This window comes from Erythranthe guttata, chromosome 5 (genome assembly GCF_056151865.1).
Source record: "Erythranthe guttata isolate IM_541 chromosome 5, IM_541, whole genome shotgun sequence".
NCBI classification, from domain to species: Eukaryota; Viridiplantae; Streptophyta; class Magnoliopsida; order Lamiales; family Phrymaceae; genus Erythranthe; species Erythranthe guttata.
In genome coordinates this window covers 2,712,784-2,726,265 of record NC_142537.1, presented here as the reverse complement: position 1 = coordinate 2,726,265, position 13,482 = coordinate 2,712,784, and the positions used below count along the sequence as shown (strand labels likewise).

General features: G+C 34.6%; 2 protein-coding genes across 2 annotated transcripts; both read left to right on the top strand.

Annotated features, from left to right (window-relative positions):
• Positions 1-574: 574 nt before the first annotated feature.
• On the top strand, positions 575-4,928 carry ATTPS6 (UDP-Glycosyltransferase / trehalose-phosphatase family protein). The gene is made up of 4 exons (XM_012990671.2): positions 575-932; positions 1,028-3,047; positions 3,376-3,649; positions 4,485-4,928. Exons 2-4 carry the CDS (start codon positions 1,048-1,050, stop codon positions 4,767-4,769), a joined length of 2,559 nt encoding a protein of 852 aa, XP_012846125.2. The 5' UTR covers positions 575-932; positions 1,028-1,047; the 3' UTR covers positions 4,770-4,928.
• Positions 4,929-7,815: 2,887 nt separating this feature from the next.
• Positions 7,816-13,377, top strand: LOC105965977 (MAC/Perforin domain-containing protein). Its single transcript, XM_088818547.1, has 8 exons — positions 7,816-8,400; positions 8,518-8,759; positions 9,949-10,141; positions 10,691-10,765; positions 11,324-11,507; positions 11,635-11,804; positions 11,926-11,990; positions 12,491-13,377. The coding sequence occupies exons 1-8, from the start codon at positions 8,155-8,157 to the stop codon at positions 13,149-13,151; spliced, it is 1,836 nt and encodes a 611-aa protein (XP_088674673.1). The 5' UTR covers positions 7,816-8,154; the 3' UTR covers positions 13,152-13,377.
• Positions 13,378-13,482: the final 105 nt, after the last annotated feature.

Genomic DNA, 13,482 nt, shown 5'->3' with positions numbered 1-13,482 from the left:
ACAACACCAATTTTTTATTTTATTTTTTATTTTTTATTTTTAAATCTTATTGCAAATTATAAACCCCCACTTTTATAATTGTCTTTAACACAAATCAAAGTTTTCATTTTTCAATTCAAATGTAGTTGAGCTTTGGCGTGCAGATTGCTGTGTTGACCGGCTAAAATAATAGAGTTGACCGAGGAGCAAAATAGTTTACATTATTATAGAATTTCGTCCAATCTATTTATTGCATTTGGTATCTTGATTAAACAACTAATGTGAATTACCAAATTTGCCCACCAAACAAACAAAAATGTCAAACTTGCAAAAATGTTATCCCAAACGCACATTTGTTGGATATTCTCGTTTATGCTTTTGTAGACAAACAAATTAGAAGAAAAAAATTAAATTAATGAGGGCAGAAAAGCAAATTCAAATAGGATTTTAATATTAATTATTAATTTCTTGATTTTGTTTTGGGGTTTGACTAATAAAAAGGGAATCTTAGCTGTGTGTTGTGTGCAAGAATGGACCACTTGGCCAGCTGTTATTTACATCAATTATTTTAAGTTATCTGCACAGTGTTATCCATAACTACAATACAGTGTTAGATAGATACACACAATACATACAAAAAAATTAAACAAAGAATTTCTTTCTTCACCTCACATCAGTCAATACATACTGACCACTATATCTATCTATATATATAACAACTTTTTTTTTCTTAATTTTTTTATTTAGCAGCTCCACTATAATAAAGATAACTAAAAGCACAGTATTTTCAGCACTCACTCTTCCCTTTTATATTTTCCCCCTTTTCCTTAAATTAGGGTTTTATTTTATTTTAAATTAGGTATAAATTTGGCTTCAACTGGTTCTTCAAATCTCATGAATTATTTGTCTCTTGCTATATAAATGCTTTTCCCTCTTTTCTTCAATCAGTCCAGGTATTTTCTTCTACTTAATTTTCAATTTTCATTTTTTAATTTTTTTTCTTTGTTCTGAAGAACAAATTTAGTGATCTGGAATTTGTGTGATGCAGTTTGTAGTTTGCTTTGAGAAATGGTTTCTAGATCATATTCAAATCTCATGGACCTAGCTTCCGGCGAAGCCCAATCGCCTTCCTTCACCCGCCTGAGCCGGCGAATCCCCCGTATTATGACCGTCGCCGGAATTATCTCCGACTCCGACGACGGCTACTCCTCCTCCTCCTCCTCCGCCGCCCAACGCGACAGAATCATAATCGTCGCTAACCAGCTCCCAATCAAAGCCCACCGCAAAACCGACGCCGGCGGCGGCGGCGGCGGCGGATGGACTTTCACCTGGGACGACGACTCAATCCTCCTCCAGCTAAAAGACGGATTAGCCCCCGACGAAATCGACTTCATCTACGTCGGCTGTCTGAAGGAAGACATCCACCCAAACGACCAAGACGAGGTTTCTCAGATACTCCTCGAATCTTTCAAATGCGTCCCCACTTTTCTGCCGCCCGATCTATTCAGCCGCTACTACCACGGCTTCTGCAAGCAGCAGCTATGGCCGCTCTTCCATTACATGCTGCCGTTGTCGCCGGACCTAGGCGGCAGATTCAACCGCTCTCTGTGGCAGGCGTACGTCTCCGTAAACAAGATCTTCGCCGACAGGATAATGGAAGTAATAAACCCCGAAGAAGATTTCGTGTGGGTCCACGATTACCATCTAATGGTGCTCCCCACTTTCTTGAGGAAGCGATTCAACCGTGTGAAGCTCGGGTTTTTCCTCCACAGCCCTTTTCCATCTTCGGAGATTTACAAGACTTTGCCGATAAGGGAGGAGCTTCTTCGAGCCATGCTCAACTCTGATTTGATTGGTTTCCACACGTTCGATTACGCTAGGCATTTTCTGTCGTGCTGTAGTCGAATGCTGGGTATATCTTACGAGTCGAAAAGGGGTTACATAGGGTTAGAATATTACGGTAGAACCGTAAGTATCAAGATTCTTCCGGTTGGGATTCATATGGGCCAGCTTCAATCGGTTTTAAGCTTACCCGAAACAGAATCTAAAGTGGCGGAGCTTATAAACCAATTTAAGGGGAAGACGATGTTGCTCGGTGTAGATGATATGGATATATTCAAAGGGATTAGTTTGAAGCTATTAGCGATGGAGCAACTCTTGTCACAAAATCCGGAGAAAAAGGGTAAAGTTGTCTTAGTGCAGATCGCAAACCCTGCACGAGGCAAAGGAAAAGACGTGAAGGAAGTGCAGGATGAGACTTTCTTAACGGTTAAACGAATAAACGAGAAATTTGGTGAACCGGGCTACGATCCAATCATATTAATCGACAAACCGTTGAAATTTTACGAGAGGGTTGCTTATTACGTAGTGGCCGAATGTTGTTTAGTTACTGCAGTTAGAGATGGAATGAATCTTATACCCTACGAGTACATTATCAGCCGACAAGGTAACGAAAAATTGGACAAAGTCTTAGGGTTGGAAAATTCAGCACCGAAAAAGAGCATGTTGGTTTTATCCGAATTCATCGGGTGCTCCCCTTCCCTAAGCGGGGCAATCCGGGTCAACCCGTGGAATATCGATGTAGTGGCTGAGGCAATGGACTCTGCAATTATAATGGCGGGCCCCGAAAAGCAACTAAGGCATGAAAAACATTATAAATATGTGAGCACACACGACGTGGCGTATTGGGCTCGGAGTTTCTTGCAAGATTTGGCGAGGACTTGTAAGGATCATGTTCGAAGGAGGTGTTGGGGAATCGGGTTCGGGTTGAGTTTCCGGGTCGTTGCGCTTGACCCGAATTTTCGAAAGCTGGCTGTGGAGCATATAGTTTCGGCTTATCGAAGAACTACAAAGAGAGCTATTCTTCTTGATTATGATGGGACTTTGATGCCTCAGAATTCGATTGACAAGAAACCGAGCTCGAAAACCCTTGATATTATCAACACTTTATCGAGAGATAAGAATAATATGGTCTTCATTGTTAGTGGTAGAAGGAGAGATACATTAGACGAATGGTTTTCGTCTTGTGAGAGGCTTGGTATTGCGGCTGAGCATGGCTATTTTATGAGGTGTGTGCGAAATTAACTCGTTTTTTTTTTTTTTTTTTTTTGCAATTAATATCATAAATAATTGATTAAACTTCCTCAATTTCACGTCGTTCTTGATCATGTTTCACAAGTTCTCAAAAAAATCAGGTTGTTTTCTTGCAAACGGCGTTTTTGTAATTACAAGCTCTGTTTTTGATGATTTAATAGATTGAAAAGTATTAAATTCAGTAAATGGGTTCGATCGATACAACATTTATTGTAGAAGGGGGTTATATAAGTGGGAATTTGCCCTTAATTATATACGGCAAAAAACTTTATGTTAATTTTTTTTCAATTTTGTTTTTTGAAGGATGAAGAGAGACGAAGAATGGGAGACGTGTGTGCCAGCTGTCGAATGCAATTGGAAGCAAATAGCGGAGCCGGTGATGCAATTGTACACAGAGACAACCGATGGATCGGTAATTGAGTTTAAGGAAACTGCAATGGGATGGTGTTACGAAGATGCGGACCCTGATTTTGGATCTTGTCAGGCGAAGGAGCTTCTTGATCACCTCGAGAGTGTGCTTGCTAATGAACCTGTCACTGTCAAGAGTGGCCAAAACGGAGTCGAAGTTAAACCTCAGGTATAAAATTCAAGATTATTGCTGTTTTTAGTATTATAGTATATATTGTAAATTATACATACCTCCCCCGAGGTTAGGTCAAATTACACCTAGACCCCCCTCAGATTTGGTAGATTGCATATGTAGTCCCTTGAGGTTTGGTTACTCCTTTTAGATTTTCATTTAAATCAAAAGTGAGGGTTTTCATGTACCTTTTGCTCTAAAATACAACGTCAAACCGACCGAATTTGAATTACAAAGAAATGGCGATTCTCAACCACAAATCATATATATAAATTTTTTTTCTTAACTTTTTTATAAATCAAAAAGAATAACCGGGTGATGATAAAATGTCGGTTGTTGAGTTGGGTTGGGTTTGTGAATTTAATGGAACCAAATTTCAAGGGAGCTATATGTAATTTTCCAAACATGAGGGGGTCTATTGGTGTAATTTACCGTAGTATATGTAACGTTTGCATTCTAATCTTTATTTACTTGCTGTTTTGAAGTCATGATATTTCATTTTCTAAAAGGCAGCTATAAAATTTCGATAAAATTTCTTAGACACTCTAAAAAATCTTTGGTTTCATCTTTCTTATTGATTGAGTAGCTACCCTCGTTTAAAAGCTAGATTTGTTAAAGATCGAAATACGTTTAGGCCGTGTTTGAATTAATCGATTTGAATTTCAAATCCACTAGTCCAAAACGAGAGTTTGAGATTTGAATCTATTGTTAAATCAACTAACCCAAACAATTCCGGCAGATTTGTTATTATTATGGATTTTTATTTATTAGGTCCAAATAACGGAGTCTCGAGTATTTAATTAGTAAATTTTTCTCCACATTGAATATGCAGGGGGTGAGCAAGGGTCTCGTGGCAAAACGGCTACTCACTCTAATGCAAGAGAAGGGAATATCCCCCGATTTCGTACTGTGCATTGGAGACGACAGGTCAGACGAAGACATGTTCGAGGTTATTTCAAGCTCCACCGCGGGCCCCACCATAGCACCTCGCGCAGAAGTGTTTGCATGCACGGTTGGCCGGAAACCGAGCAAGGCTAAATACTATCTGGACGACACAGTTGAGATTGTTAGGTTGATGCAAGGTTTAGCCTCTGTTGCTGACCAGATGTTCTTGTAAGAAACCACTATTATTATTAATCTCTCTGTTAAATTGTAAATTATAGACTCAGAAATGTGTTTTTCCTTTTTTTTTTTTTTTTTTTGGGATATTTTAATGCCACGTGGTTGTTTGATGAACTTATGGGGTTGAGGTGTATATATAAGAGGTCTTGGTTTAGTTTCTTGCATTTGGTTGTGAAAATTCAGATGATACTAATTCAATGTCTTAATTAATTTTTAGAAGGTACTAATTAGCGTTGAAACGATGACTGCAATTGAAAGTTTTAAGCTATTAGTGAGATGTATTAATTAATATTTAATATTAATATATTTGTTAACTAGAAATTGGGGTCATTAATCTTAAGAATTAGCTGAAAATTCTAAAAAATATTCTCTATGACAAGCGGCGTTTGCATTTTTGCTCAAAGTTCTTATGCCTTATAAGTTATATCGACATGGATCTGATGCTAGATTTAGAGTCTCTCTAACGGAATTTCTTATGAAAATTAACAGTAACAATGGCGGAGGATGATTTTGCACTATTTAGTTAAATTAAAACTAGCAATAACTATGACAATGATTTGTTCATCTTAGTTATATTGATAAGCAATATCTTAGTTAAAATACACTGAAAAAAAAAACTAAAACAAAAATAAATGCATCACACAACATACACAACCGTATGCCAGATTTTCGACGGTGGCGGGGGTTGGGAGCATGGATGTAGCATATTTGACGGAGCACAGTGGAATTTGACGGAATACAGTTAGTTAGACGAGATGAAACACGTGACAGAAGAATAAATGACATTTAATAAATTACAAAAATTCAACTGTCCTGATCTAAAAAAGTATTAGTGCCCGATAGTATTTAGCAAATTGCCCGTTTTAAAATACGGGTAATATGAAACCCTTTTTTCAATGGGAAACCAATTATTCGTTGGCTACTTTTTATTACAATTCTAGTGAGGAAGACTCTAACATTAACTTCAACTCAGGGAAGTCAAGTGAAAAGAACAAATAACATCATTAATTTCAGCACCTGAATAATTTCTTGAGACTTTCATTTGTCCAAAACTTGACCCATATACAAATAAAATAAACAAAAGTGAAATAAGCATTAAAAATTAGGGTAAATTACACATACACCCCTGAGGTACGTTAAAATAACTTTAAAATTCTTGTAGTATTGGCAATTAAAACCACACCCATGAAACAATTATCGGAGCCAAGATTTCACGTCCTGACGACCGATATGCACTATATTTGTTTCCCGCGGGGCCGTTAGCGCTATTATCGACGAAAATTTATAAATCTTATATAAAATAATAAGGATTTGAGAAATGTTAGGAGAGTCATGTCTGAAGCTAGTAGTCCGTTAGAACCCTAACGAAATAATTTATCTGATGCATTATTCCGTTAGGGTTTCTAACAATGTTTCAGGTGTGATTGTAATTACCGATACTACATGGACCTTCAAAATTATTTTAATATACCTCAAGGGCGCAGGTGTAATTTACCCTAAAAAATAATAAATGTAATTATGCAATGAAGAAAATAAGCGTTCATATATCCAAAAAATTCCTACGTAAAAACATCTCTTTCTCATAATCAACACGCAATTGGATGTATAGTCGTTAATGCCTAACAATTATAAATTGTACCCATGGAAAAAGACCCGATTTTGATCCTTATTTTTTGGATTATTCAACACTAGTTTTCTAATATCCACATTTTTTTATTGAGTAAAATTAAAAGATAATGAAATTGAAGTGTAGACATAAAACATATTCAGGTTTAGTGCAACAAAAGTCCAGTTATATAGTCCACAAATGACTTACATTTCTGCTTAGAGAAATAATATTGCATTTTTAATTAAAATTCAAAGTTATGAAGAGATGTTTCAGGGCAAATTACGGTTACCCTTGAAGTATGAATAAATTACGAAAAAAACCCTCTTGTTTGGGTAAATACAACCACCTCTACTTTTAAATATTTTGACATAAAATTTATATAATTCGGTTTTTGGCTCAAACTCCCATGAGCTTTGGTAAGCTCGAGCTTTAAATAATAATAATAATAATAATAATAATAATAATAATAAGAAAAAGAAGACGAGCAATAATATTTTTATTGTCTAATATCTAAAATAAAACAAAATAAATAAATAAATAAATAAGAAGCTCGCGAGTCTGTCGAACAGCTATATTCGGGCTCGAGCTCAAGTTGAACTTTTGTCGAGTCGACTCATCGAGTTCACGAGCCGGCTCAGCCCGTTCTGGTGTCCAACGTTTAGATGTTTCATCCCACACGCGAAATGTGTGTGATGTACATAAATTCGTTAATTAATGATAAATTCGTTAATTAACTTGATTAAGGCTATAATTAATCTTTGAAATGAATTAACCTAACGCAAAGGATACGGAGTGTGTGAACGTGATGAAGAACAAACAAACTTGGACGCATTCAGTTGCCAAAAAGAGGTCGACCAACTATTAAATTCATTATAAACTCTCTATTATCTATCATATATATATGTTTGACTTAATAAAATTAATTATCTGATCTTTCAAAAAAAAAAAATAATAATAATAAAAACACAATTACCTGCATTTTGTAATTTAATTACTATTAAGTCATTATTTATTATTCAATTGATTATTAGCTCTTTTATAAATGACCAAGGTCGTTTCGTCTTTTTTTTTTCTAAAATCAAGAAATATTTATTGAAATTCTTAATATTTTTGTAAAGCTGAAAAACAAATTCAAATTACTTAGGAACGAAGTAAGTTAAAAATTAAATTACAAGACAAACATCCATCCAAATTCAAATTCCAAATTTACAGCCCAATCAAGCGTTACTAGTAGTAAATAGTAATTACTAGTTTGACCCAAAAAATATTGCCAAAATAATGGACTTCATACCAAATAATTAAAAGTTCTTTTATTTTTATTTTATTTTATTTCAACACGGAAAACCCATCGATAACCGAAACATGAAAATATTACCAAAATACCCCTTAGACCAAACCTCCCCTATAATTGCACTGTACTTTCTTCGTGTGTGAATCCATCTAGGCTTCACTTACCCCATTCCAAAAGACACGCAAAACACACACTTTTTGTGTGTGTGTATATGTGTGTGTGTGTATATGTGTGTGAGAGAGAGAGAGGAGGTCAAAGTTATAATAATACATTGTTTATAAAATGGACAACAACTTCAAGCAAGTAACCAAAATAAATAAATAATGAAAATCCATTCACATATTCACATATATAATCCCCAACATTTTCCAAGCAAAATCTCTAATACATACATACATATGCATACAAATATACATATATATGTATATATAGATTGAGAGATTTGAGGAAGAAGGAAAAAAATATAATAGTTAGTTATTAATGATGAGTGATAATATAGGAATTGTGCAAAGGGCGATTTCGAGCCTGGGCAAAGGCTTCGATTTAACCTCCGATTTCCGACTCAAATACTGCAAGGGAGACAACCGGCTCATCGTACTAAACGAAACCCAGACCCGACGACTGTCGGTGCCGGGTTTCGGGTCGTTCGACAACGTATCAATCGACGTGAAATGCGATAAAGGCGAACGGACCAGATATCAGTCTGACATTCTCGACTTCAATCAGGTTCGTCCCCCTATAAATTAAATAATGACCATCTCATCCAAAAGCTTAGTTACTGGTCGTAATCTTTTTAATTTTTTTTAAATTTTTTTTTTTTTTTTTTTTTTTTTGTGTTTTTAGATGTCGGAGTTGTTTAATCAGAAGAGTTCGGTACCCGGAAAAATACCGAGCGGGTTGTTCAACTCGATGTTCGGGTTGCAAAGCGGGTCATGGGGGGTGGATGCCGGAAACACAAAGTATTTGGGGCTGGATGGATATTATATTATTTTGTTTAACGTTCATCTTCATCGCTACCCCTTGATTCTTGCTGATCAAGTCAGAGACGCCGTTCCTTCCACGTGGGATCCTTCTGCTCTTGCTAGGTAATTTTGTTTTTTAATTTAATTATTAATTTGATAAAATTGAAGGGGTTTATATTCCAATTTCAATTTTCTTTTAAAGATGTTTGAAATTTGGAATAAGATTGATTGATTATCTCTATTCTAACCCGGAAAAGATGGGTGTGATAGTTGACCTACAAAAGTATGAATGTCTAAATAAGGAATATATATATGAGTATATGACCAAGTCTTCGTTTAATCTATCTCTCTATACATGTTATGTATATACATAATAAATATATGTATAATGTATGTAATATGTATGAGTGTGATTAAATATTTCTGTTAATTAAAAAATCGCAAAGTTTGAAAAACATATAATATGTTGAGAATTTTGGTGATATAATTGGATGCACGACGATAGCAGCAACTATTGAAATTTTCAATTTATTGTTTATTTGTTAAATTTATCCAAAAAGTCAGCCATATATAAGAATATGAGTAATTTAGACTAGAGGTATTTGGTAAAATCGTACCAGAAATTTCGGTGCTTAAAAAATTTGTACAGTTTTTTATTAAATTAATTTGATTTTTTTGGTTCGGTACTTGTAAAATCGAAAATAAATTTTCTTATTTTGGAAAAATCAAAAAAATATTTAAACTAATTGATATTGAATTTGACATTCAAATTTCAATAATAAGTCATAAAAACAAAAAGTGATTATCAATAAAGGTTAAATTGTAAATAATGAATTTCTTTTAACGGGCATTAGTTCCGTGTACCATACCGAAATTCGTTATCCGGCACGTACCGAATTTTCGGTTATGTACAATTTGATCGATTTACGGACCAAGTGAACACCTCTGATTTAGACACCGAAAATATCGCAGTATTCTAAGGCTCTAATTTGATCAATAATGTTATACTATACTATAAAAATAATTATTTTATATTCAACATTCAACAATATTCCGTATTCTTTTCTTGCATACACATGTTGCTGAATTTTTATTTCCAATGATGCATTATTATTATTATTATTATTATTATTATTATTATTATTATTATTATTATTATTATTATTATTATTATTATTATTATTATTATTATTATTATTATTATTATTATTATTAATAATAATATAAAATGTAGAATGAAATTTGGGTGAGGATATATACATATATACTAATTATTTAAAAAATGAATAATAATTAATTTTGGATGTGACAGATTTATAGAAAAATATGGAACTCATATAATTGTGGGGCTGAGCATAGGTGGACAAGATGTGGTGTTAGTGAAGCAAGACAAATCTTCAGACATGGAACCTTCACACCTCAAGAACCATCTGGATAACCTTGGCGATCAGTTATTTAACGGCACCTGCACTTTTTCTCCACACCCATTCAAAACTAAACAAAAGGTCCTTTTCTTTCTCCCCTCCTTTTTTTAGGGTAAATTACGAAAATTCCCCTAAATTTGGACTAAATTACGAATAAAAAAACTTCCACATATCTGTAATTACCAAAATCCACCCGATATTTGTTTTCGTCTTATGTCGTCCCCTTTATGGTGTGATTTTTCACGATGTCTTTTTTTTCCTTTTTAAGGGAATATTCCTCGAAAAAAGTCGATTCTACCCCTAACAACAGTCTGTTAAATGTAGTTGGTCTTGGTATAAATTTGTGCATGGCTACCTTCAATATGTTCCACGTTGCATGGGTAGAATTGATATTTTTCAGGGAAATATTCTTTGGTATCAAAAAGATTCCATGAAACATCACACCATAAGGGGGTCTGTATGAGACGGAAATAAATGTCGAGGGATTTTGATAATTATGGATAGATGGGGTGTTTTTCGTAATTTAACCTAAGTTCATAGGAATTTTTGTAATTTATCCTTTTTTTTTAAATTATTTGATTTTATTATTTTTTAATTTATGTTGACTTAAATTAAATTCGTGTTGTATAGGCACCGCAAGCCTTCAACGTGTTTGATCCTCAGACAAATGTACTCAGCAACTACCCTTCCATTACTGCAAAAGATGTAGGTTTCTTTGATTATCATTTATTTACATCTTTATTTCATTTATTTATAACAATTTCATTTTTTATACAATGAATTATTATAAAATAGAGTTAAAAAAAATTGTCTCTAGTATTTATGATTTAGTATGAGAATGTGATCCGTCGAATTATTACGCGAATTCTTTTATATATACGAGTGAAAGTACTATAATTTTATGAAAAAAAATAATAATAAGTATTTAGCATAAATGATTAAAATTATGCTAAAGGACAAATAGCAGAACACCCTTTATTCATTTTTTTAAGTAAATTCAAGTCCATTACAAGAGGAAGTAGGTAAAGGGAGACTCGAACCCTAGATTTTTACCCTATTCGTCTTATTAATAATAGGGATTTGAGAAATGTCGTTGGGGGGCAATGACCTTCCTGGCCCTATGTTGGCTCCGCCACTATCTATGTCTAGTAAACAAAAAAATAAAATAAAAAATATAGGGCTACATACGAAATGTAAATCCAAAATTTGAATAAAATGTATATTTTTGTCGACGCAATTATTTATTTATTTATTTTATTGCAGGGTATTAGTGTAATATGTTCAAAGAGAGGTGGAGATTCATCAGTGAGTACACATTGTGAATGGCTGCCAACAGTTCCATTAAGACCAGATGCTATACATTTCAACTTCATTCCAATTACTTCACTACTCAGGGGTATTCCTGGCAAAGGATTTTTATCACATGCCATCAATCTCTACCTCAGATGTAAGCAATTTTAATTTTAATTTTTTTTTCCTGATTTAATTAATTTCGACAAAAATAAATTAATAAATATATATTAATTAATTAATTTATGTAAATAAATTTATTTTTATTTTTTTCTGATGGGCAGACAAACCTCCAATTGCTGATTTACAGTACTTTCTGGATTTTCAAGCCCATAAGATGTGGGCCCCAATTCACAATGACCTCCCATTGGGGCCCACCAGAAATAAGGCCCTTTATACACCAGCATTGCATTTCAATCTCATGGCCTCTAAACTATATGTAAATACTACTCAGGTGACAATTCAAACTCCTCCTTTCTAAAATTGAAATTAATTTCATAAGTTTATGATTTGATTTATTTATTTATTTATTTATTAATCACATTAATTTGTTTATGAATTTGGTTTAATAAAAGGTTACGTCGGGAAACACTCCGGTGACCGGAATGCGGTTGTATCTCGAGGGCATGAAATGCAATAGGTAACATAGCTCGATATTCCTTTATATATCAATCTCCATTTCTATCTTTACGTATACATTCGAAATCTGAAATTTTAAATGTCGTTTCAATTTTAGTAGTAATGCAGTTTAAGATTATGCTTAACTTTCTCATCCAACCACTAATTTAGCTAATTCAAGTTCGGTAAGAAAGTAAATTCGAAGGACTTCAACTTTGACGTTTTGAATTTTTTTGAGATTCCGACTGAGATTGTCCATATCACTTTTGAAGTAGACTTATTGTGGGTTAGGGCAGTGTTCATTCATTCATGCATAATTCTCACACCCGACATCTGATCTAGTTGATTAAGTTATATTACAAAGCCAACTCAAAGTACTACAAATCTACTGCGATTAGTTTTGTCACATCGAATTGAAAGAATGATCAAAATCGCATTTGAAATCAGAACCGTCCTAGTAAAATTAAAACGACATTTAATACCTCCCGTAATTAACTTGCAAGTTTCACTTTCTTTCATCAGATTAGGCATACACCTCCAGCATTTCATAAACCCACCGGTTCTCCTCGAAGACAAGCTAAAACAAGACCCTGGCCAGCCACCGATGTGGCGGGGATCGGAAGACACCCCCGACAACCACCGCTACTTCGAACCCATCCAATGGAAACAATACTCCCACGTATGCACCGCCCCCGTAAAATACGACCCCAACTGGGCCCCGCCCAATCCAGAGCCGGGCCCCGCCTTCATAGTCACCGGAGCCCAACTCCACGTCGTCAAAAACCACGATTCCAAGAAAAACGTGCTCCATCTCAGGCTATCGTATTCAAGGGTCTCAAACACCTACATTGTGCAGTCTAATTGGATGCAGTGTGCCTCCGAAACCCATTCAATGAAATCGGGGTTTTTCTCTTCGATCACCACGTCACTTGCCGGAGGGTATTATGGGGAAAAGGAAAAAGTTGTAGGGCCCGTGATTATGGATTCCGGGATTTATCCAAGGGGCCCGCCAGTGCGGTCCCAGGGTATGAAGATGTTGAAATTTGTGGAGACAGCGGAGTTGTGTCGGGGCCCGTCGGATAGTCCGGGGCATTGGGTGGTGACCGGAGCTAAATTGGATATCGAGAAGGGGAAGATATGCCTTCGGGTGAAATTTTCGTTGTTGAATCTGTTATCTTCTTAGATTGGCGCTTTTTTTTTAATTATCCAACTTAAATTGAGTTGATTTATTATTTTTTCATGTGATTGGTTCGAAGGATAAATAGAGTGATAGGTCAGAAGAAAATAATACAGTTACACTCGTCATGTAAATATTATTTGGGTAATGAGTTAAATATGATGCATAGAGAAAATGTTTACATGTAAAAAAAGAAACGGAGAAATTAAATATTATTGATTCTTTATTCTTATTTATTATTTATTATTTATTATTAACCCATTTTTGCTCGATTAAATCCTAGGAATAAACTTCTTTTTCTTGATTCATGCTTTGATTCTTTTTACTTTGGTATTTA

Excerpts from the sequence above, each read along its gene's own strand:
- LOC105965977 (XM_088818547.1), top strand. The coding sequence starts at position 8,155 with ATGATGAGTGATAATATAGGAATTGTGCAAAGGGCGATTTCGAGCCTG. Across the intron at positions 10,142-10,690 it reads CATTCAAAACTAAACAAAAG|GCACCGCAAGCCTTCAACGT; the intron begins GTCCTTTTCTTT and ends CGTGTTGTATAG. Across the intron at positions 11,508-11,634 it reads CATCAATCTCTACCTCAGAT|ACAAACCTCCAATTGCTGAT; the intron begins GTAAGCAATTTT and ends TCTGATGGGCAG.
- ATTPS6 (XM_012990671.2), top strand. The coding sequence starts at position 1,048 with ATGGTTTCTAGATCATATTCAAATCTCATGGACCTAGCTTCCGGCGAA. Across the intron at positions 3,048-3,375 it reads GAGCATGGCTATTTTATGAG|GATGAAGAGAGACGAAGAAT; the intron begins GTGTGTGCGAAA and ends TGTTTTTTGAAG. Across the intron at positions 3,650-4,484 it reads GAGTCGAAGTTAAACCTCAG|GGGGTGAGCAAGGGTCTCGT; the intron begins GTATAAAATTCA and ends TTGAATATGCAG.